Source organism: Ambystoma mexicanum, chromosome 1p (assembly GCF_040938575.1).
Source record: "Ambystoma mexicanum isolate Mex_15411 chromosome 1p, UKY_AmexF1_1, whole genome shotgun sequence".
Taxonomy (NCBI): Eukaryota; Metazoa; Chordata; class Amphibia; order Caudata; family Ambystomatidae; genus Ambystoma; species Ambystoma mexicanum.
The window spans coordinates 416,736,897-416,759,213 of record NC_090921.1 but is presented as its reverse complement, the minus strand read 5'-3'; the positions used below and the strand labels follow the sequence as shown (position 1 = coordinate 416,759,213).

Sequence of the window (22,317 nt, the reverse complement as noted above, 5' to 3'; positions counted from 1 at the left end):
ATTTCCTGCCCTTTAAAAAAACATGTTGCACGTTACTGGTCGACCAAGAACTGTAGAGCCTCAAAACATAGTACAAGTCGTTGTTTACATTCTCGTCCTGTTAACCAGTGCATTTGTGCATACATTTCCAATTGTTACGGTCTTATTGTAGAACACAACAGGTATATTGGACAATATTAATACATTTGATTTAAAAACGACAATGCTCTACAGACAAATACAAAAGAAAGCTGCCTCCAGGCAACCGTTTAAGCGTGTGAGTACTGGCATTGGGACACAATGGGGATTCTGTGTGCACTGCCACGTCTGCTTTGGTAGCCAGAGAGGCGACTCAGGGCAGCACACCAAAATACAGTTGCCGATCTCAGGGAGATTTCAACAGAAGGTTTCCCATTAGCAAAAATAAGCCAGGATACCAAAAAAACATAAAGTCAAAGGGACAACCAGAGATTTAAAAAGGGCTGCTTTCTGATCCAACAGTAAGGAAAAAAAGAAAGGCGAGGTTGAGTTATTTGCAAAGTAGAGGAAAACAAATGGTAAATGGCGAGCTGCTCGTATTACGTTATAATGGGTGCAGAAAAGTGTTGTGACAAGCTGTGTATGGAGCACCAGTGGGATTCTGCTTCACAGCATTATCGGGCTTTGGCTGTATGCGATGTGAGAGGCTGGAGAGAAGCGCCAGTCCTTTTGGGAGACGAAAGGCTGTTTTTTTTTCTGCAGAGAGCAACTATAAGGGATTCTGGCCCTTGCCTTAATCACCTGATGAATGCGGTTTGTTGCCTTGATGGACACAAGTCACAGCGGCCTGCTGAGCACAGCACGTGAGCTAGTGAAAATGGACTCTCCGCCTGCCAAACAGCAAAAGCAAGGAAAGTGACGAGAACGCCATTTCTCTCGCGCTGAATATCATGCGTGACAGAATGAGAGTGCAAATGCCAGTGGTAGGCATGCCAGGGTACAGCCAACAGGGTACAGCAAGACAGACATTAGATTAGTACGAGTCTCGTGCAATAGCACATGCACCGTATCATGTACTGTCTTTCACTGCAAGGTAATGTTCCATTTATCATGTATGTTGTTCAGACCATGGAAACTAACATGTAATGTCGACCAGATATGCCCAGCCGCTCACATGGCCAATCCCACAGCACCCCAAACCCAATACAAATCTACTTACTACCAGTTTCCAGTAGTAATCATCTCTGCCCACAAAGTCATTTGCATTCCATTTCAAGCCTACCCTGCAACGTCCTTCTCTCTGAATGCAATCGTTACCACTCAAGTCCATACTATGATATGCAGACCTGCCAGCCAACAAAGCTCTCCGAGGCCGCGTCAATGGCAGTAAGGCACTATACAAATATCATATGCCATCATATCATATACAGTCCAAAACAGTGACGCACAGACTGGTGTCCCGGCATGTGCATCTAAAGTCACACTGGGGGGCTTCTGAGGAGTTCTGGACAGATCTTAGCCTTGCAAAGCTAAAGGCAGTCAGTATGGGACTGGTGGTCGCCTCCACTAACTGAGATTATTTTAAAACATATTGTAACTTTGGTCAAGGCGAAAGGTACCATATCATACCAGCATCATTCTAACATTTCAAGTGGCGCGAGGGCAGATTTCAGAGGCACACAGGCTTCAAGGGGAAAGGAGCCTGCAATTTCCACCAAAAACAAAGTCATAAACAAATGTCCCTGCAAGACAGATTTACAATGTGGCTGAAGAGCACATCTGCCCAGCATAGTTTCCATCTCCATTCGTGTTCTGGACTAGATGGATTCGGAAAACATTTGAATGCCCACAATGCGCAAGACATGATTTATGGCGATAGTTGTCAGCGTGCTGTTGAGTGCTTTACCTGATTATCTTGTTTAATAACGTTTTGTGCTGCCAGGCTGTTGTTCTTGAGGCTGCGTGCCAAGCTCAGCATGTCCTCTGCAAGCTTCTCCTGCAGGTTGTGATGGTGTTGCAGCACGGCGTCCATCTCGCTGGCGGACTGCTTCTCCTCCGCCACTAAGCCCCTGTGGATCAGGCATTCAAAATGTCATTTTCTCTAACATGGAAAGGTGGAGTCCACTTCTTTTTGTCACCGTCTATACTATAAAATCTTAAATGTTGCGGATGACTGCCATTTGGTTAACACTTACAATTTTCTAAAGTTACATTGCAACAAACTTTCGTTATAGAATTACTGAGAAACTGTTTAATAAAAGCCAATTTTCCAAACGCCACGCAAAAGCAAATGATAGGAAAAGGATTATCTAGTGCCTCTCCTCCCTTGGAGGCAGAAGGGGTGTCCCCGGGCCCAGCGGCATCCGGCTTTCGGCTCCGGGAGCAGTTATAAGGCGGGGCTGCTGGGCCCTTTCACTTTGTTGCAGCCCCCCCACCCCAAGCCCCACCCGGCCTCTCCTTTCTTTGGGCACCCACCAGTGGTCTCCCAACTAGATAGGTTGAACAAAGGAATGGAATTCATCGAGTAGGTTGAAGGAATTGCGTCATTTGCAAGCAATGTAAGAATTTGATGATTTTACTTTTCAGCGGCTTGTGTAAGACAAGCATGTTTGTTCATAAAATTGGGCAATTATGTTTCTAACTTTTCTTTTTCTACTTTTCTGCTGGGGTTTCGACCGTGGGTGGTACCCGATGGCTACACTCGAGCCAGGTTCAGGCCACGGGCACTGAGACTGTCATGAGAACTGAAACGCTTTGCTCAAATGTTTTGTCAAATGATGAAAATTGTAGCAGCCTGTGTCAAAGTTAACTTTTTTAACACTTGAATCCACAGTTAAATGGAAGTTCCAGTTTTTCATCCTCTATGTCCACTTGATATGTGGAAGCATTCATCAAAGATTCTTGACAAATGTTGGGCCCCGTGTACCTTGGTCCGCCATATCAAACTAAGTGCTAAGAGCTCCAGAATATCAGCCGGCATGTTTGGCCTCATTCAGCCCTAAAATGAAAAGAGGTCATTTCTCAAATGAAGTTCTCTTTTCAAAGTCTGCTAACTCCTTGGGCATTAGAAATGGACAGCAAGATAGGAACAGCTAAAATCCGGCAAATGTTTTGGCCAAAAGAATCCAGGAGTTGTTCATCCTTGGGAAGAGGAGGTAGAAAGCATTGAAACCAAGATCACAGAGGATTGGGTCCAAGGCTGGGAAGAGACACACACATCCTTTTGCAGTTGAATGCCAGACCGGTCATCTCCTGTGGTCGACAGAACAGATGAGGGTAGACTGACAATATCACCCGTTTGTCTCCCAAGGGGGGGGGGCTATGGCACGCTTGGAGTCAGGAGTAGCCACGCACTCTGTGATGCAACCCCTGGAGGACGATCTCCTACAACTCCCAAACCCTTCCCCTCATGCAATCTCAAGGTATCAAATTGGTGCAAATCAGCACAAAACACCCACAGGCTCCAAAGAGACATTTTTGAACGTACTTGTAATTCAACTTCAGGCACACTTAACTGCACAAAGGGACAGAGAGTGTAGCTCAATCCTAACAAACTAAGCAAAGATCTAGGCCTTCAACAGAATAACCTCTGTGACTGAATGTCATCCGTGAGGGTAGAAGAGCCTAAGCCTTTTTGCTTATTAGTAATAGGATGGAGGTAGATAGCTTTTAAAGTGTGGTATGCTAATCAGACCCCACTTTCATAATGTTCCATGCTGAAAAACATTGCAAAAGCATGCAACTCTGGTGGGCCCACATACGGACAATGCACACCAGCTAGATTGTAGTTTGACAACATGGCAGTACTGAGTTACATGTGCATTCAAGACTGATGAAGCACAACGCTCCAGGAGTCAGGATCTGCCTTTAACCATGGATGGCCATCCTTCCTACAAGGCCTCCAATGTATTCATTGTTTGAGACTGTGTTTCATCCAAAACAGTCCATTGCCCCAGAAAAAGCTTTTCTCTTACCTGGAAAGCTTTGTCACCTTACAGGAAGGCAGGAGCTCCCCAGGGAACAGGGCTCTGCAGGCCACAGGAAATCACACCATGGTGGTAATTGGTGGTCTGATGTAGGCAGACAGGACAGGGGGGGGGCGAATTAGAGTAGCCAGTAGAAATGCATCATTCCACAGGACGGTCCCAGCATCTTGGATTATCCCAGGGCTCCCACACTTACTGCACCTCCCTCCAAATATCCTGCAGACTAAGCACTCTAGGTGGGCCATCACCAGGGGGGAGTGGACTGCATCAAGAAGATTAGAAGTTAAACAACCTTGCTGTAGAAAACGGCCTATTTAAAGTGGCAAGACAACCTCCTCCCTGCCAGTTGAATCATCTTTGGGTGAATGAAAAAGGATTGACTACAATGATTATATTTGGAACTTTGTTGGGAGTAGAATCTGCTTCAAAGTCACCTTCAATAGAGGTGAAGACAAAGACATTCAAGAAAAGGGGAAGCCTTTTCCCGCAACCATCCATAGGAACATTTGGGGTGACCTGCTGGCTAGACAAGGCCTACCGCAGTAGAGACCACTGGTATCCAGGAACCTGAATGCGCTCTCTAAAAAGCTTCCTAGCTCAAAAGTACAGATCAAAGGACTTGCCTTGCCCCTGTAGAGCCTGGAAGGGATCCACCAGCACCCAGAAGTCAAAATACAGCTCTGGATCCGGTTTTCCAGCTTTAATACATTTTTGAGTCAGCATGATTCTTTGAGCAGCTACAAGAACAGAATTCTGCCTTTGTCACTTGGCACCTTTTGATCTGCCTTCGAGCCGCTGACTAGAGCCATCACCACTAAAGAGACTGCATCACATTTTTGGACCTCTTTGAACCGATTCAAGGCAATAACCGCCACAGAATGGCACTGCATCGCAAGAATGTCTTGAACACGCAATGAGGTCTCGACACCCGTGATCCATTGGGAACAACTGACTTTAAAAATCAGCATGATTACTTGACCCATTTAAAGCACCAAGATGCCTGGCACGTTACTGTTGAGCCCCAAGAACAAGCATTTGAAGGTATTTTAAGTGTTTCTGACCCTTTGGCCTACCATAACGGGCCCTAGTGACCAGAAGAAGCGCACTCAAAACCTTTTTCTTTAAAAAAAATATTCAGCAAAGTATTTGGATTTTTAAAATTGTATTTATATAGCGCTTTACACCAAAGCGCATTACAACGGTACAACCAATGTCAGCATGGAAGAAAATCAATGAAGCTTAGGAATATAGAAGCTGTTCTTTGAGGCGAGTTAGGAACAGAGGGTAGGAGGGAAGAGAGCGAAGAGCCAATGAGAGTGCATTCCAGCGGAGGGGGCTAGGAGAGTAAATGATCAGAAGCGAGACTGCGCATAGGGCGAGATAAGGGACAGTAAGAAAAAGAGATTGTGAGCAAAGAGGATGAGTAGGAGAATATAAATGAGGAGAGATGAGGGAAGAGGCGAGGGAATGGTGGAGATTATAGAGGGACTTGAAGACAAGACACAGGAAATTAAACTTGAGCCAAGAGTGAAAAGAAAGCCAGTGCAGAAAGAAAAGAGCAGAAGAGATAGTATCACGGACGGGCAAAGACAATAAAAGAAGAATCAAAGAGTTATAGATATATTTGAGTGCGTATAGGCGGGAGGCAGGAAGACCAAAGACCAAGGAGGAGCAATAGAAGAGTTAAGACAAAATGAGGGAGGCAATTCGAGGTTTGGCAGCATGAAAGCAAAGGTCTTACTTTACGAATATTAAAAAGGTGCGCTCTGCAGGAACGTGAGAGAGAGGAGATGTGGGAAGTAAATAAAAGAGTAGAGTCCAAGTAAACACCATGATTACAAGCAGCAGAGCAGATTGGCAGGTGAGATGGAGGAACGGAAACAAACTGGGGGCGATGAGGGGGGATAGAGGAGGCACGAAAGAAAAGAACCTCGGTTTTGGAGGAATTTTAAAACAATTAGTGACTGGCCATCCAGGATTGTATGGGAAAAAGACCGGAAGAAAAGGTAACGTGAATCTGAGATGAGGAGGAAGAGAATGAAATAAAGAGTTGAGTGTCGTCCGTGTACAAGCGGTGGGAAAGACCAAAAGAGCAGATAGCAGCAAGAGTACAAGTGTAAAGTGAGAAGAGGAGGGGACCAAGGACAGAGCCTTGGGGGACCGCATGAGAAAGAGGGAAAGATGAAGAAACATTTACCAGCCCAGGGCACAGAATAGGTGTGATTAGCCAGATAGGATTTACACCAGGTATGCACAGAACCGGAGAAGTCCAGAGAGGAAAGAAAAGAAAGAAGAACAGAGTGATGAACAGTATCAAAGGCGGATGATAGATCAAGGAGAATTAGAAGAGAAGGAACAAGTTACTTACCTGTAACTGTTGTTCTCCAGCATGGGTCTGGCATGGATTCACATGCTGATGAATTCCCCGTTGTCAGGCTGGGAATCCTCGGTAAAGAAAAATCAGTATCAGTTTAGTTTCTGATCTGTCTTTCGTAGTAGTAACCAATCACTGATCTCTGCGTCATACTGACCACAGCCAATGACTGCCATCTCCCTAAGCCCCGCCTCTGGCAGCCATCTTCAGATTTGGTAGCACGTGAAGAGGCAGTATGACTAAGTGAAGAGCCGCAGAGGGGTAGGCGGGAGGGTTCGCATGTGAATCCATGCCAGACCCATGCTGGAGAACAACAGTTACAGGTAAGTAACTTGTTCCTTCTCCAGCATGGGGTCTGGCATGGATTCACATGCTCATGAATACAAGAATACATAGCAGTACACACATGCACAACCACGGGAGGTGGCAAAGGCTCAACATTAAGCATTACATCAAAACTCAACATTAAGCAATTCTTACCTCCTCACCAGGCTCACCTTAGGCGAACAGGTTGCGCAGCACTGCTTGGCCGACCCTGAACTCCTCCCCGGAATCCCGATCGACGCAGTAGAATTTCGTGAAGGTGTGCGTCTACCTCCATGTAGCAGCCCTGCAGATGTCCAGCAAGGGCACACCAGATAGGAACGCCGTGGTAGCTGCGATCGCTCTGGTGGAATGGGCTCTCGGACGGCCAGGCAGCGGTCGGTTTGCCAACTGATGGCAGTACATGATACAGCCGGAGAGCCATCTGGAAATGGAAGCCTTCGAGACAGCCTTCCCCTGATTTACAGGTCCAAAGATCACAAAAGTTGTGACGTCTTCCGAAAACACTTCATGCGGTCCACGTAGAACTTCAGCGCTCTAGCCACATCCAGCGAGTGCAAAGTCCTTTCAGCCGGCGACGAAGGCGACGGGAAGAAAACAGGCAACACCAAAGGTTCGTTGAGGTGGAAGTCCAATGGCACCTTGGGCATGAAGGAGGGGTGCGTCTTGAGCACTACCCTCGTGTCATGAAAAGTCAAGTACGGGGGCTTGCAGGAAAGGGCCTGGATCTCTCCCACCCGTCGTGCGGAGGTGATGGCCACAAGAAACGCTGTTTTCCACGACAAGAACTTCAACGGAGCCGAGTGCAGAGGCTCGAACGGAGGTCCCATGAGCTTGGTCAGCATCACGTTGAGCTCCCACGCCGGGGCCGGGGCCTTCACCGGCGGGAACGATCTGAACAGTCCCTTCATGAATTCTTTCACCAGAGGATGAGACCACAAAGACGACCGTCCCGTGGTTCTGGTGTATCGGGAGATCGCAGCAAGATGAATCTTGATGGAAGCGTGCGCCAGTCCAGCCTTGGCAGCGTCAGCAGGTACGGCAGTACTTGGGGAGCCGTAATCCGTAGAGGGTTAATCTTCTGTGCGTGGCACCAGACAGAGAACCTCTTCCATTTGTGTCCGTAGCATTTAAGAGTTGAGGACGCCCTGGCCTTTGCAAGAACCTCTCTGCAGTCGGCCGGTATGTCGTAACTTCTAAACTCTAACGCTGCAGGAACCAGGCCTGCAAGTTCAGCGACTTCGGGTCGTGATGGAGGATGGCGCCTCCTTCCCTGGAGAGAAGATCTGCGTCCACTGGCAGTTTGATTGACGGGGACGCTGACAAGTCCAGAAGGTCCGGGAACCATATCTGCCTCGGCCACGCAGGTGCGACGAGGATCATCCTGCACCGTGACCTCTTGAGCTGGTTGATGAGCCGGATCAGCAGTGGCAATGGAGGAAACGCATATAGGAACAGGCCCTCCCAGGGGAACGAGAAAGCATCGCCCATGCTCCTCGGCTGGGGAAACCTGCTGGCAAACCTCCGGCACTTGGAGTTCGTCCCCGTCGCGAACAGGTCTGTCTGGGGTGTGCCCCAACGTCGGAAGAGGCAGTCCACTAGATCCTGTCGTAGTTCCCACTCGTGGCACGAGCGCAGCTCTCTGCTGAGCGAGTCGGCGATGGTGTTTTTTATTCCTGCCAGATGAAACGGCACCAGAAACATCCCTTGGGCGACGGCCCAATGCCACAGATCCTGTGCCTCCTTGGACAGGGCTGGGGATCTGGTACCGCCCTGCTTCCTGATGTAGAACATGGTGGTGGTGTTGTCGGTGAAGATCCTCACCACCTTGCCCTTGAGGGATGGAAGAAAGGACCTGAGGGCCCAAAACACTGCACGGAGTTCCAGGACGTTGATATGGAGGGACCTCTCCGCCGGCAGCCAAAGACCCCTCGCGTGCAGGTTTTCGGTGTGCGCTCCCCACCCATCCAGGGAGGCATCCGTGGTCACTGTCTTCTGGTGGCCCGGGGTCTGGAAGTCCATGCTCGCCATCAGATGCGCGCGGGTGCCCCACCACCGGATCGCTCGTCGGAAACTCTCGTCGAGTGTGATCCTCTCCTCGAAGCTGCCCGTCGTCTGGATCCAGCGCGCGTCCAGGAACTCCTGCAACGGGCGCATCCGGAGCCTGCACAGGCGGATGAGGTAAATGCAAGAAGACATCATTCCGAGGAGGGACTTGATGGACCTCACCCTGGCCGCGTCCGCAACCAGCATCCGTTGCACCTTGCCCAAGATGGCCCTCGTCCTTTCCTCCGACGGAGAGGCCAGAAGCGACACTGTGTCGAGCTTCGCTCCCAGAAACAGTGCGTCTTGCGCGGGCACCAGGTGGGACTTGGCGTAGTTTATGGAGAATCCCAGGTCCGTGAGTAGTTGGACGGTCCTTGCCGTGTGCTCCACGGCGAGCTCCTTCGTCTTTGCTTGGATGAGCCAGTCGTCCAGGTAGGGGTAGACGTGGATCCCCTCTAGGCGCAGCCGCGCCGCCACCGGTGCGAGGCACTTGGTGAACACCCTGGGTGCCGACCTCAATCCAAAGGGAAGGGCTCTGAACTGGTAGTGACGCCCTTGGACCACGAATCTGAGAAACCTTCGGTGTCCCTTTAGGATGGGGATATGGAAGTAGGCATCCTCCAAATCCAACGACGACAGGAAATCGCCCTCCTCCAGTTGACCCAGGACATGTTGGAGGGTGACCATCCGGAACTTCTGTGCCTTGATGAATTTGTTCAGTCGTCGTAGGTCCAGGATGGGACGCCATCCTCCCGTCTTCTTCTTCACGAGGAAGTATCTTGAGTAAACTCCGGAGCCCCGAAGCCTCTTTGGGACGAGCTCGATGGCGCCCTTCCTGAGCATCGCCCTTACCTCCAAGAGAAGTTGAGGGACGTGATGTTCCTTCCTGGCCACAGGGGGGACGCGCGGGCACCTCTTTAGAAACTCGAGCGCGTGACCCTGAGCCAGGGCGTCCAGCACCCAACGGTCGGTGGAGATGGACTACCACAGGCTGACGAAGCTCGCCAGCGGGCCTCCCACCGGGGTGCTTCGGTGGGGGCCCGACCCCACGGACGGTTCAGTCTTGCTTCGACGAGGCTTTGCCGCCTTGTCCTCCTTGGCGACGACGGCGGGGTCCGCCCGACTTGCCTCGTCCCCTGTAGGCTTCCTGTGACGACGAACGGGCCGCTTGACAATAGGTGGAAAATCCGCCGCTGGAACCTTTGGAGGCACCCTGTTTGCCTCCGCCGCTCCGAAAGGGCAGCCGTCGTTGCTGGAGAACACCAAGAGCCCAGGCCGTCTCCGTGTCCGCCTTGATGGCTTGTAGGGAATCGTCCACTGTTTTCCCAAACAGGTTGCTCCCGTCGAACGGCATGTCCAAGACTCTGGTCTGCACGTCCTGACGGAAATCAGTAGCCTTGAGCCATCCACGCCACCTAAGGCACACGCCGTTGCCCAACTGGCGAAATCCAGTGTCAGCGATGTCCGTCGCTATTGTAATGGCGTGGTCCGACGCCACTTCTCCTTCCTGCAAGATCTCTAGGGCCTCCGCCCTCTTGTCGTCTGGTAGGAAGTCCAGCAGGGGGGCGAGTTTGTACCACAACTCCCTGTCGATAGCCAAGGCGTTGGCAGCCTTAATCGTCATCGCTGCCGATGAGATGACTCTGCGTCCCATCGTGTCCAATTTCTTTCCCTCGCCGCCCGGCGGGGAGGTTGACGTAGAGGCCGCACCCCCCCCCCCTTTTTCTTCCTGGCCGCCGCAGAGACGACCGAGTCCGGGGTCGGCTGTGCCCAAAGGCACAAGGGGGCCGCGTCCGGGACCCGGTACTTCTTCTCGTACAGATCCCTTCTAGCCGGCGTTGTGGATGGGTTCTTGAGGAGGGAGAGACCCTCATCCCAGATATCGTCCAGTAGAGGCACAGCGAGGACCGTCTTCCTCTTGGTCTCGCGCCGTTGATAAAGGAAACCTTCCTTCTTCTTCTTCTCTTCCGGGCAGAGCTGGAAAAGCTCGGATGCCCTGGCGATCATGGCGTGAAACGATCCAATCTCGTCGGGCGCGGAAGCCCGGGTGGGAGGTGACGACGGGAGATCCTCGTCGTAAACCTCGTCGTCTGTACCTGTCGCGGCCGTGTCAGTCCCCGTATCATCCCCACGTGTCGTGGACGGGGAGGAGGGCTGAGCAGGGTGCGATGGTTAAAAAGGAGGTGGAGGATGAATCCTTCTTCTCTTAAGAGGAGGGCTCCCAGAAGGGCCTGGCTCCGGGTCCCGCGTCGGGAGCGGTTCGCCCGTTGGTGGTAACGGCAGTCTCGTCCTTATCTCCGAGCATAAGGACTGTATAGCCAACAAAATGGCCGCCGAGTTGTCTTGCGGCACTGGTTGAGGGGGTTCCGACGGGCGATCAGGAGCCCCGTTGTCACCCTAGACGTTCTCGTCGTCTCCCACGTCGGGGTCCCTTCCGACAGGATGGTCTTCTTCCACGCCGGCGCCGTGGCCTAAGACTTCGATCAGCTCCTCCTCAGAGGTTGAGGCCGAATCCACGACGACCTCCTGCCCCCCCCTTTTTCTTCTCCGTCGGAGGTTTCACGGGGGTCCTGTCGATGGGCATGAAAGTGGACTCACTCCGCGGTGGCAGGGAGATTCTGGGCCCGAGGTCGCCACCACTGGTGTAGCCTCCACAGGCTGAGCCAGGGCCGCCGCGACTGCCTCGATAGAGGCCTTGGCCGGATGGATCAAGGCTTTCACCACCTTAGGTGCGCTCACCGCCTTCTCCTTGGGGGGAGGGTCACCACTTCGCTCCCCCTCCGATGGGGCCTTCGAGCACGACCGGGGTCTCTCCAGGAGCTTTGCCGGGTGCTCGGCCTTCCTCTTACCCGAGCCAGAGCGTTGGCTCGTGGTTGATGGCGCCGGGGAGGATGCGCCCTGCCTCCCGGTGCCAGCGGACTCACGGTGCTTGGCCTTCTGTTGGACCCCCGTCGCCAGGGCGCCCTCAAAGGTCTTAGAAGACCGCTCGGACGACTTCTTCTCGCCTGACAGGCTCTTTCCTTCCAGCCAGTTGGCGAGACGCTGATGGCGGTCCTTCATGGTCCGCTCTGACATATTGCCGCAAAACGCACAGTCCTTCTCCACGTGCGTCTCGTCTTCATGCAGGCAGTAAAGGCAAAGGGAGTGTTCGTCCTCCTTAAAGACATTCTGAAGCTGGCATCCAGGGCAGACCCTGAACAGCTTTCCGGGCGTCGAGCTTCCCTTCTCCTGGGCCATGCTCGAGAAGGGCCTGAGAAACTTCTGGAGTCCTCCAAAAGCGTGGCTCGACGAAATCTTCACCCTTGAGGGGCGTAGAAGAATCCGATACCGGTCCCCGTTGATCGGATAAAGAAACGGTGGAGCTTGAGGCTCTTTTGACCGAAAAGGAGAACATTTTCCTAAGAAAAAGCGCGAAAAAAGCACTAACGCTCGAGAGCAATAGCACGAGGATCCCAACACTTGAACGTGCGGTAAAAATCTGAAGATGGCTGCCAGAGGCGGGGCTTAGGGAGATGGCAGTCATTGGCTGTGGTCAGTATGACTCAGAGATCAGTGATTGGTTACTACTACGAAAGACAGATCAGAAACGAAACTGATACTGATTTTTCTTTACCGAGGATTCCCAGCCTGACGACGGGGAATTCATGAGCATGTGAATCCATGCCAGACCCCATGCTGGAGAAGAGTGTTTAGTGTAGCATGCAGAAAGAAGAGCGCCACAGAGACTACAGCAGTCTCAGTGGAGTGGTGAGGGCAAAAGCCATATTGAAAGTAGGAAAGCAGAGAGTATGTGAAAATTAAAGATAAGATTTGAGAATACACAGCATGTTCAAGGAGTTTAGAAAGATGGGAAGAAGGGAGATTCAGGGGAAATTGGAGGGAAGAGAGGGATTTAAGGTGGGTTTTTTAAGGATAGGAAGAATAGTGGCATGTTTCCATAGGGAAGAAAAAAAACTGTGGAGGAAGAGATGTTAAACAGAGCAGTAAGAAAGGGAAGAAGAGGATAGATTTTAAAAACACAGTAAGAATCAGAGAGAGGGGTGAAGGAAGACACCAGGGGCATTGGCATAGAGGATGACAAGGAGTAGACGACAAAATAGTATTACAGAGAAGGGTGACCTTAGAGGAGAAGTACAGGCCAGGTAATCGGCAGAGTGGGACAAGGAGAGAGGAGGACTAGTATAACAGGGAAAAGAATAAGAGAGAGTTAGGAAGAGACGGCAAGGATACCAAGAATAGGAGTGAAGAAGGTCAGTATAGTAATACTTTTGGCAGAGAAGAGCAGTGTCAGAATGCAGAGAAGAGAGGATAGCAGCGTCACAGTCGGTAAAGACTTGCACCCGTGAAGCTCAGCACAGCAAAGATTTAGCCATAGAGAGCAAATTTGGGAGGTGAGCCAAGGCTGGGAGGACTCCCGAGTAGGAACAAATGGGCTTGCAAGGTGTAAAGAGAAGTAGAAATTGCTGCTGAAATGATTGCCAACGCACCGCAGTCTTCAGATCTAGAGTGCTGCCTTTCATTACAATGTCTGCATTGTCTGCGTCTTCTTTTACAGGGGTTGGTTATCGTTTTTTTGATTGGTCTGTTTCCATTGTTAGTTTAATTAAAGTGCTCTATTTTCATAGACTGTACAACAGTAGCATTTTTGTTTGGTTTGCATCTCTGCCCGCTCAGATGCTTCCTATAGAATAGGGCCTGCCCTCAGTCTTTGCTACCTTAAATAGCCAAAGTAGGCATTACTGTCCGGCTGTACCGGTTTTCACCTTTTTGATTTGGATCTCTGGTTTAGCGGTAGTGGGCGACTGAGTCAGAGTTGTATCTATTACTCATCCCTGTACTCCTGCAGAGCAGTAGTTATTTCATAACAGTCACGTCTTAAGAGTCTTGCAAAAGGGTAGATAGTTATTCATTTCACCCACATTGACTGGAATCTCATTCCACAAAAGGGGAGCAGCTAGAGAAAGTCTGATCTCACCTGGTTTAAGAAATCGCGCCAGCCTTCCCCCAACCGGCGAACCATGGGACATGGCCTCATGACTGAGCGGACGCTGCTGCGTCAGTGCCGAAGGGCAAAGAGGCAACTGCCCGTGCGGCTTTGGCACCTCGAGTACCTTGTTTTCACCCGATACTCCTACGTTGGCCCCTTTGACTAGCAGCTCCCCTCGATCTACCAAAGGAAGAGTAGTATCGAAAGGAACCTCCCCTCCATTGCTGTCCCCTAGGACGAAAAGTGGAGGATGACGTACTGCATCGCTCAACGGCTTCGCTGCAGCTTTGGAGGTCTGCAACCTCTCAAGGCTCTCGTCAGCCTTGCTGCCAAAAGGATGGACACCATCAAATAGCATGTTGAGAAGCTGGGAGCAAACCCAGAGTTACGCAGCCACGCAAACCTGCGCATCACGGTGCTCGCCGCCATGGACCGGCTGCCACGTCCAAACCCAACTGAACGGTTTCACACATGGCATCCTTGGCATCCTTGCCATCCTGCACGAGGGCCAAAAACCATCCCGTTCCTCCCCTTCGGGAATATGTTCAGACACCAAAGATACACAATTCCACAGAGTGTGAGTGAATCTTGCCAAGGCACAAACTGAGTTGGCTGCCTTTAAAGCCATACCCCCAGATGAAAATACTTTCTTCGCCCAACCATCAAAGCACTGGTCGTCCCTATCCGGAGGGATGGTAGGGTACGCAGCCTGCTTTGCTGGGGCCGTAGCCGCCTGCACCACCAAACTCTCCGGAGTGGGGTGCGTAGACAAGTAGCAGGGGTCGCCACTGGCTGGACGGTATTTTTTCGGTAGCAACTTATTCACTGCCGGGAGACTCTTCAGAGCAGTCCAAGCCGCTGCCACCCTCCTTTGTAAGGCCATATGAAATGGCAACACCGGGTCAGTGGGTGGACCTAGGTCCAATATATCTGTCAGGTCATCCTGCAGAAAACCCACAGGTGGAGCAGACCACCCCAAGTACTCAGTCACCTTCGACATGAGACGCCTGTACGAGGACTCAGCATATGTAGCAGGCTCAGGCCTCCCAAACTCAACCTCCGAAGAGGTGTCCAGACCACTGGCGTCATGCAAGGATTGACGCAGGTCTTCCATCTGGCTGTGACCAGACAACAGGTCATCAGGAACCTCAGGAGGTACAACCCCCTCCTCATCTGACCCTTCTTCCACCTCTGGATGTAATCCAAAGGCTAGAATAAATCACTGGACGAGGGTACAGAAAAAGTCTCAAACACAGGCCTCACTGATGTACTGAGGGCCTTCCTCGGAGGTTCCACCGCTCTCCGGGGTACCTCCGGCAAATTCTCCTCGAAAGGCGTCGAGGGCGCCAATGGAATCAGCGTCGACCGAGGCGTCGACAAAGGCTTCGAGGCCGGAGCCCCGAGCGTGTCCTTCAACGGCCTCAGTGCCGATTGCGTCGATGACTTCCTCAGAGCCGGAGCCTCGAGAGAGTACCTCAACGGACATGGCTTCTTAGAAGGCCTCACAGGCCCATGCGGTCTCGAGGGCGTCGAGGACCGGGACCTGGCACGCATATGGCGATCAACCTTGCCCGACCGGGACCTCAACGGCTCCCGATGATCGCGCCGACTGCCCGCGCCCAAAGGCGTGCGAGCGGTGGCCCTAGCTCGTTCCTTGACGGCTTCTCTCGAAGGCGCAGACTGAATGGTGCCCTGCAATTCGAACATCGCCATCATCTCCTTGTGGAATGCGTCCCATTCCGCCAGCGAGGAATGCTTGTTGGGGCAAGCTACCCGCCGTCTGGCGGAGTCCTCTGACAATGACGGGGAAGGCGACCAGTGGCATAGCTTCCGCGAGTGCCTAGAAGAGGCAGAGGAATGGCATGACCCACTCCGAGAACGAGACCCCCTGGACTTACGCCAATGCGGAGAGTCGCCCCACGAATCGGTCAAAAACACAGTGGATTTCGACTTACGGGGTTTGGAAACCCTACCTACAGACGACAACTTCTTTAGCTCCCGCAAGGTTGCGTGGCTCTCGCCCAGGCACCAAAGGCAGACATTGTGCGGGTCCGTAAGGGACATATTGGAACCGCAGTCCCGGCACATCTTGAAGCCCGACCTCGGGGTAGAAGAAGAAGACATATTCAAGTTAGAAGAACCGATTCACTTTTCAGGAGAGGAATCGAGCGCGCCGAGATTCTGAGGCGAACACGTTCGTGGAAAAAAAAGAACTGAGGCTATGGGTGCCGTGCGTCCTAGATATAACATCCGGTGATGTCGACCCTCGACCGAGGCCCATGAGGACAGCGTATCGACGTCACTGACGCAGGATGTCTATGCCAAAAAATTTGCAGAGGCAGCACAGCTGTGGTGATTACTGTCATGTGGAATACATCGGAGGACACAATCCCCTCGAAATAATTAGATGTAATCAAGTGATTGCTGGCATTTCCAATTCATCAAGCGGATCAAAAGAGGATGTTCTCGGGTGTCAACCATTCATTGTGTAGAATGGGGGTCTGTCCGGTGCTAGTATGGATAGAGTTGTTGTAGGCAAATTCGCTTAACCAGGGGATGCTTTTCCAAGACCCTTCCGTTTGCTGTAACATACACCTTAGGTATTGTACTAGAGTCTGATTGGTCCTTTCTGTTTGACCATCAGTTTGGGGATGGTGACTCATGGATAGACAAAGGTCGATTTGGGCTAGTTTACAACACCTCCTCCAGAAGGCCGAGACGAATTGAGTTCCACGGTCAGAAACCAACACAGATGGGAAACCGATTGAACAATTTGTTCCAGGAATATTGTGGCCAGAGCAGCAGCAGTGGGAAGCCCCTTTAGTGGAATAAAATGTGCCATTTTGGAGAATAGGTCTACCACGACCAGTATTGTATTAAACCCATCACAGGGTGGTAGGTCGGTAATGAAGTCCATAAACAGTGTATGCCATGGTGTTGGTGGTACTTTTAATGGACGCAACAACCCTGCAGGACTTAATTTCTGGGATTTGTTTTGTGTGCAGACACCGCAAGTTGTAATGACCTGGGCAACATCTTTTCTCCAGGTAGGCCACCAATAGTTTTTATGGATCTTGGCCCGAGTCTTTGCGATTCCAGGGTGTTCTTCTATTAATGACTCATGATAATTTGCTATTATTTTGGTTTGTACTTCTTTGTCTTGAATATATAGTCTCCCTTGAAAGTATGGTAGGTTATCTTTGACGGAGTACTGGTCTCCCTTACCCAATCATTCCTTTGGGGCTGTCTGATCCATCTGAACTTGGAGATCAGTCTTCAAGCCCTCTGATTTTGAATCCGTCCTTGAGGAATAATGGCTACCGGTTCAGATGGAGTAAAGGCGTCTTTGTCCACTCCTATACGTGATAGGGCTTCTGGCTTTCCGTTACGCACTCCTGGTCTGTAAGTTATAACGAAGTCGTATTTGCCAAAGAAAAGAGCCCAGCGAAGTTGACGTGAAGATTGAGCCTTAGCAGTTTTCAAATATTGAAGGTTACGGTGGACTGTGATAACTGTGACCGTGTGTCTTGCCCCTCAGAGGTAGTGTCTCCAGGTTTTGAAGACCCCTTTGATTGCGAGGAGCTCCTTGTCGGTGATTGTATAATTCTTTTCTGGTGCAGAAAACGTACAGGACCAGAATGCGATGGGATGTAGCTGCCCTGTCTCCGGGTCCTTCTGCGATAGTACTGCCCCCATGACAACACTGGAGGCGTCTGTTTCGACCACGTAAGGCAAGTCAGGTCGAGGATGCCGAAGTACAGGTGCTGAGGTGAAAGCCTGTTTTAATTCCTGAAAGGCGTTCTCTGCTTCAGAGGACCAAAATAATTTTTTATTCTTTCTTAGAAGAGACGTGATTGAATGGACGATCTGTGAGAATCTTGGGTTTGCTAATTTTTACAGACGGTTGATTCCAAGTACACTTTGCACCCCTTTGGTAGATGTCGGAGATGGCCACTGAAGGATAGCCTCCACTTTACATGTGTCGATATGAACTCCTTGTGGAGTAGGCATGAAGCCTAAAAACTCGACCTCCGTGACATTGAAGGAGCATTTTTCTAATTTAGCAAACAGCCAATGCTGACGAAGCTACTCCAGAACTGCCCTTACATGGCCCACATGATCTTCCTTGGACTGTGAATAGATCAGGAAATTGTCGATGTAAACGAGGACGCAGACATCCAACAGTTCGTGGAGTACATTGTTCATAAAGAAATGGAATTCCAGCAGCGCATTGCATAGCCCAAAGGGCATCACCTGATACTCGATAAGTCCATATTTGGTTCAGAATGTTGTTTTCCACTCGTCGCCCCTTTTAACTCGTATGAAGTGATAGGCCCCTCGTAGGTCTACTTTTGTGTAGATTCGAGCACTCTTCACCTGATCGAGTAGTTCGGGGATGAGTGGCAGAGGGTATCTGTTCTTAACAGTGAATTGATTCAATGCCCTATAATCTATGCATGTTCTGAGGTCGCCTTCCTTCTTGGGCACGAAGAAGAGAGCTGAGAAAGCAAGAGACTTAGATGGGCGGATGAATCCGTTAGTTAGACACTGATCTAGGTAGGTTCTCAGATGTTGATTTTCTTGCTCCGTTAAAGCGTATATTCGATTGCACGGGATTTGTGCTCCAGGTCTATGTGGAGTCGGGGAGTTTACTTGTTCCTTCATCTTGATAGTCCAGATACTCCGGTGGTAAGGCACTTGCGAGACCCAGGATCGATTTTTTGCCTTGATCTTTGGGTTCTTCGGGTTCCTATGGTAGCGCTTTTGGCACATTCTGGAGGAAAGGTCAGCACTCGTGCTCACCAGTCAATCCTGGGATTATGGGTTTCTAGCCAGAGCATTCCTAGGATCATCTGGAACTGGGGAGTTTTCTGGGGTCTGATCTTCTTCATCATTGCAGCTATCCGCTGCACCTACTAATTTGTTGGGAGGTTGTTTGGGCAATCCCGAAGAAAATGTCCTGCCTTGCTGCAATATAAACAGAGTTGTTGTTGCCTCCTTTTTTCTCTCTCAGCTTTGGATATAGGGGCCCATAATCCCCCAATCTGCATGGGTTCGGTTGGCTCATGAGTCTTAACTTGGCGGTCCCTGAGTCGCATAAAAACAGACCTCCCTTCAGTTCTTGTACGGTCCCTTTTTCTGTCTTGTAACCTATGGTCCAGTTCTACCGTCAGATTAATGTATTCGGCACACCACTCGGGAGGGTTGAACACTTGGGCGTAGTACATCCTTTAATTCCCCACGCAATTCTCGATAGAACAGTGTGGTTCTCTTTTCTTCGGGCCAGTTGGTTTGTGCAATGAGACGATTAAAGGTGGCTATATACACACACATCAGCAGATCATGGCTTCCCTGTCTGAGGGACAACAGTCTAGGGCTTGTCCTTGGGTGTGCTTAGCAAACACTTTTTACAATTCTCGTTGAAATTCCACAAAATTGTGAAGTACAGGATCATCCTGGTTTACTAATGGTATTGACCAATCCGCTGCACTGCCTCCCAAATACGAAAGTACAAAGGCAACTCTGGCACTATCGTTAGGGAAGGCCCGAGGGCGGCACAAAAAGTGAAGATGACACTGGTTCACGAATATGACATTTGTTGGGATCACCAGTGAACCGTTCAGGTGGAGCCAAAGTTACTGCCCCCGGGAGTACCACCTGAACCGGTGGTGATGGCTGTGGCAATGGGGTTGGTGCGATTCCAGGTAAAGGAACTTGCCATGCCTGAGTTTGAAGCATCTGTCTTTCCAGATCGTCTGTTCGTTCTCAAGCGACAATTAAATCTCTTCTTAAGGCATTAGTCTCTTGTCTGGAGGCATGCACTTCAGCCCGTAGTTCAAAAAGAAATTGGGACAACTGGTCAGTCTCTGAGGTGTTTATAATGCCCAGGCAGAGGGTCGGCGAGGCTTCGCATTCTGTTACGCTCACCTGATCTCTGCGGGGGCTTTGGGGAACGGTTGGAGCCCTCCCTGAACTAGACTCCTCTGGTTCAGGCTCTACCAGTGCTCTACCAGTGCTCTACCAGTGCTCTACCAGTGCTCTACCAGTGCTCTACCAGTACTCCAGATAAGATTTTGAGGTGGGAGCATTTTACGCATGATTTTTCAAATTAGAGAGTAAATGCAATTTCAAGAGCGTAAAAATTAGTTTTCTGCTCTGCAAGAGAGTAAAACATATCCAACATAGACCCAACGCATACGTAAAATCAGACCCGTAGACAAAAAGAGTTGTGGATCAAAGTTGTCTGGCTTGCCTTTAACCATTTTATTACACTTGTAAATTATTCTGCCATAAAGTACATGCTACATATAAAGCTTCATTTTCAAAATTCTGGAGCCTAAAAACTACTATGGATTGAGACTAATGTATTGCCTGCAGAGAGAGTGTGAGTAAGCAAGTGTTAGCAGTACAGAACTTGCTTACATTACTGCTCACCTAGGAATCCCAAGTGAGCAGTCTTAACTGCCCGATATGTTTCTTCCTAGGCAGTCAAGAATCTGCATCTCTGGCATAACACGCATCACAGCCAATTCAGCCGTGATCGCTAATCACATCGGGGGGTGAAAGCAATGGTGGAAGTGGAAAAAAGGAACTAGTGGTACTCTGGCTGCATCCAAAAAGGTGGCAGTGGGATGGCCGGACAGATGGGGGGATGGGGGAATGGGGGGACCAGGGTCACAAACCTTCGCTGAACAGTGAAGCAGGGATTTTAATCCACTCTGCAAATTTCACCACATACCTTCCAAGCTTTACTCAGTACAAATAGATTGGATTTCAAGGCCTACAGACAGTAATGCCATCTTATAGAGTTCACTTACAAAAAACAAATTGCATGATAACGCAACATGACCACATGTAAATTATTACAGCAACACGTTAAGAATATAATTGTGGCTTTAATTTTCACTTCCTGAATGGTAAACTAGAAGTCCCAAAAATCGAGTTAACTCCACTGTACTTTCAGTGAGTGTACTTTCAGTGATTTAAGACATGTAATATACAAAGATTATTACAACAAACCAAGTTTGCAACAAACCTCCAGGTCATTGTTATTCATGATGTTGAAAACATTTTGGTTAGTGATTTAAAGCAACTTTATTTTATTGCATATCAAGCTTGTAGACATCATGGATATAAAGCACCCATTTAATTATGTGTTTATAATGTAAACGCATCATTAAATGGGTGCTTTGTGTTGCTCACTTTAACTATCACAGATCTTCAAGATAACTGGTGCTTTGCGAGCTCTTCCAGTTAGAAATGTACCATCATGCATATAAAAGGCTCTGGCACTGATAAAAGAAATGTGTTTGGAACTTGACCACTTAACGACCTGCAGAGCCACGTGTGTCTGCCTGAGACCTGGGAAACTGGCAGCGCTGATGTTGGCCTGGGCTGATTCTTTAACTGGCTTAGGAGAAAGAAAAAGCACCCAAACACGTTTCTTGAGCCCTGTAGAAAGCATATGAACTAGTGGTAGGGCCGGCATACCAATTATTTATATTACACTTCCAGCATCGAGGCTTCCTTTCAAAATCAAGCAGGGGAGGGGTGAGCTGTTATATTAGATATAGTACTTCAGTGCCCTGGGATCTTGCCACCGTATCTCTTACTAAACCATTCTAAGTTCCAACATATACCAGCACATTGACTAAGCCTCTCTAAACAACTGAGCACCCACGCCCAATATAGGAAAATCAGTACTCTACACACAACTCATCAACTTTTATAAACTGTTCAGCCCACGCACCCTAACACTACTTACGGTACACGGGCACCCAGCAAAGCAGCATCTGAATACAAATAGCTCAAGTACCATTTCCAAATCACCTTCAGAGAGCCTGGGTACTTTTCACACATGGCATAACGGCACACTCGGTTGCATTTTCCCTGTCCCTACTCACAAAACTAATTTCTTAGGAATCCTATAGCGCCAAGAGATTATGCAATAGCAATGCACGATATAAATAAAACATTTAACAGCATAGTTATAAAGTGATGATTAACAGCTCTGACTGGCGTTATAAATTAAGCACTTGTAACAGGCAGCATAGCAACAAACATCGATTTCCCGAGAAATGATCATGTAATGAGGCTGATGCAGTGCTGTGCATGCTGCCTCTACCAAGGATAAACAATGACGCTAGGTTAAAAGGTAGGTGTACCACACACTTTCAGGTCACGGGTCTCCACTCAGACACAGTGGCGCACAGCCTGCAATTTCACTTCAAGCCAGGACCATACCCACACCTGTGACACTTCAGAGACCACAAAGAGGAGCCCGGGCAAAATCCCCCAGGAGGAGTCTGCAGACTGGAAACTCCTCCACTGTACAAGGGTAAGCAAAAGAGGGAATGGTCAAGGCCACCCGACACATCTTTGCCCTCGGGAGCCCCACGGTGTTGGCCATTCATCATCCCACCTAGGACACAGTGCTGGCGATGATTTATGAAAACATCCAAGGGTTGCAAGTTCCTCAGATCTTCACGGTATCATTGCAAGTCGGTAAAAAAGTGAAAATAACACCCAAAGTCAATACTCATAGTCAGCATTCATAACACAAACACGCAGCTTCCTCTAGCAGTCAATCTGGAGAAGCAATGAACACTGCTCCAAAAAATGGCAAACAGATTCTCAGCTTA

General features: G+C 49.8%; 1 protein-coding gene across 1 annotated transcript in view; it reads right to left on the bottom strand.

The window, feature by feature from the left end:
* Nucleotides 1-22,317, bottom strand: part of USE1 (unconventional SNARE in the ER 1) — a 273,173-nt gene that overhangs the window by 17,877 nt on the left and 232,979 nt on the right. The window contains exon 7 of the mRNA XM_069649226.1: nucleotides 1,865-2,027. Within this exon, the coding sequence (XP_069505327.1) occupies nucleotides 1,865-2,027 (163 nt within the window). The remainder of the gene's footprint in view (nucleotides 1-1,864; nucleotides 2,028-22,317) is intronic.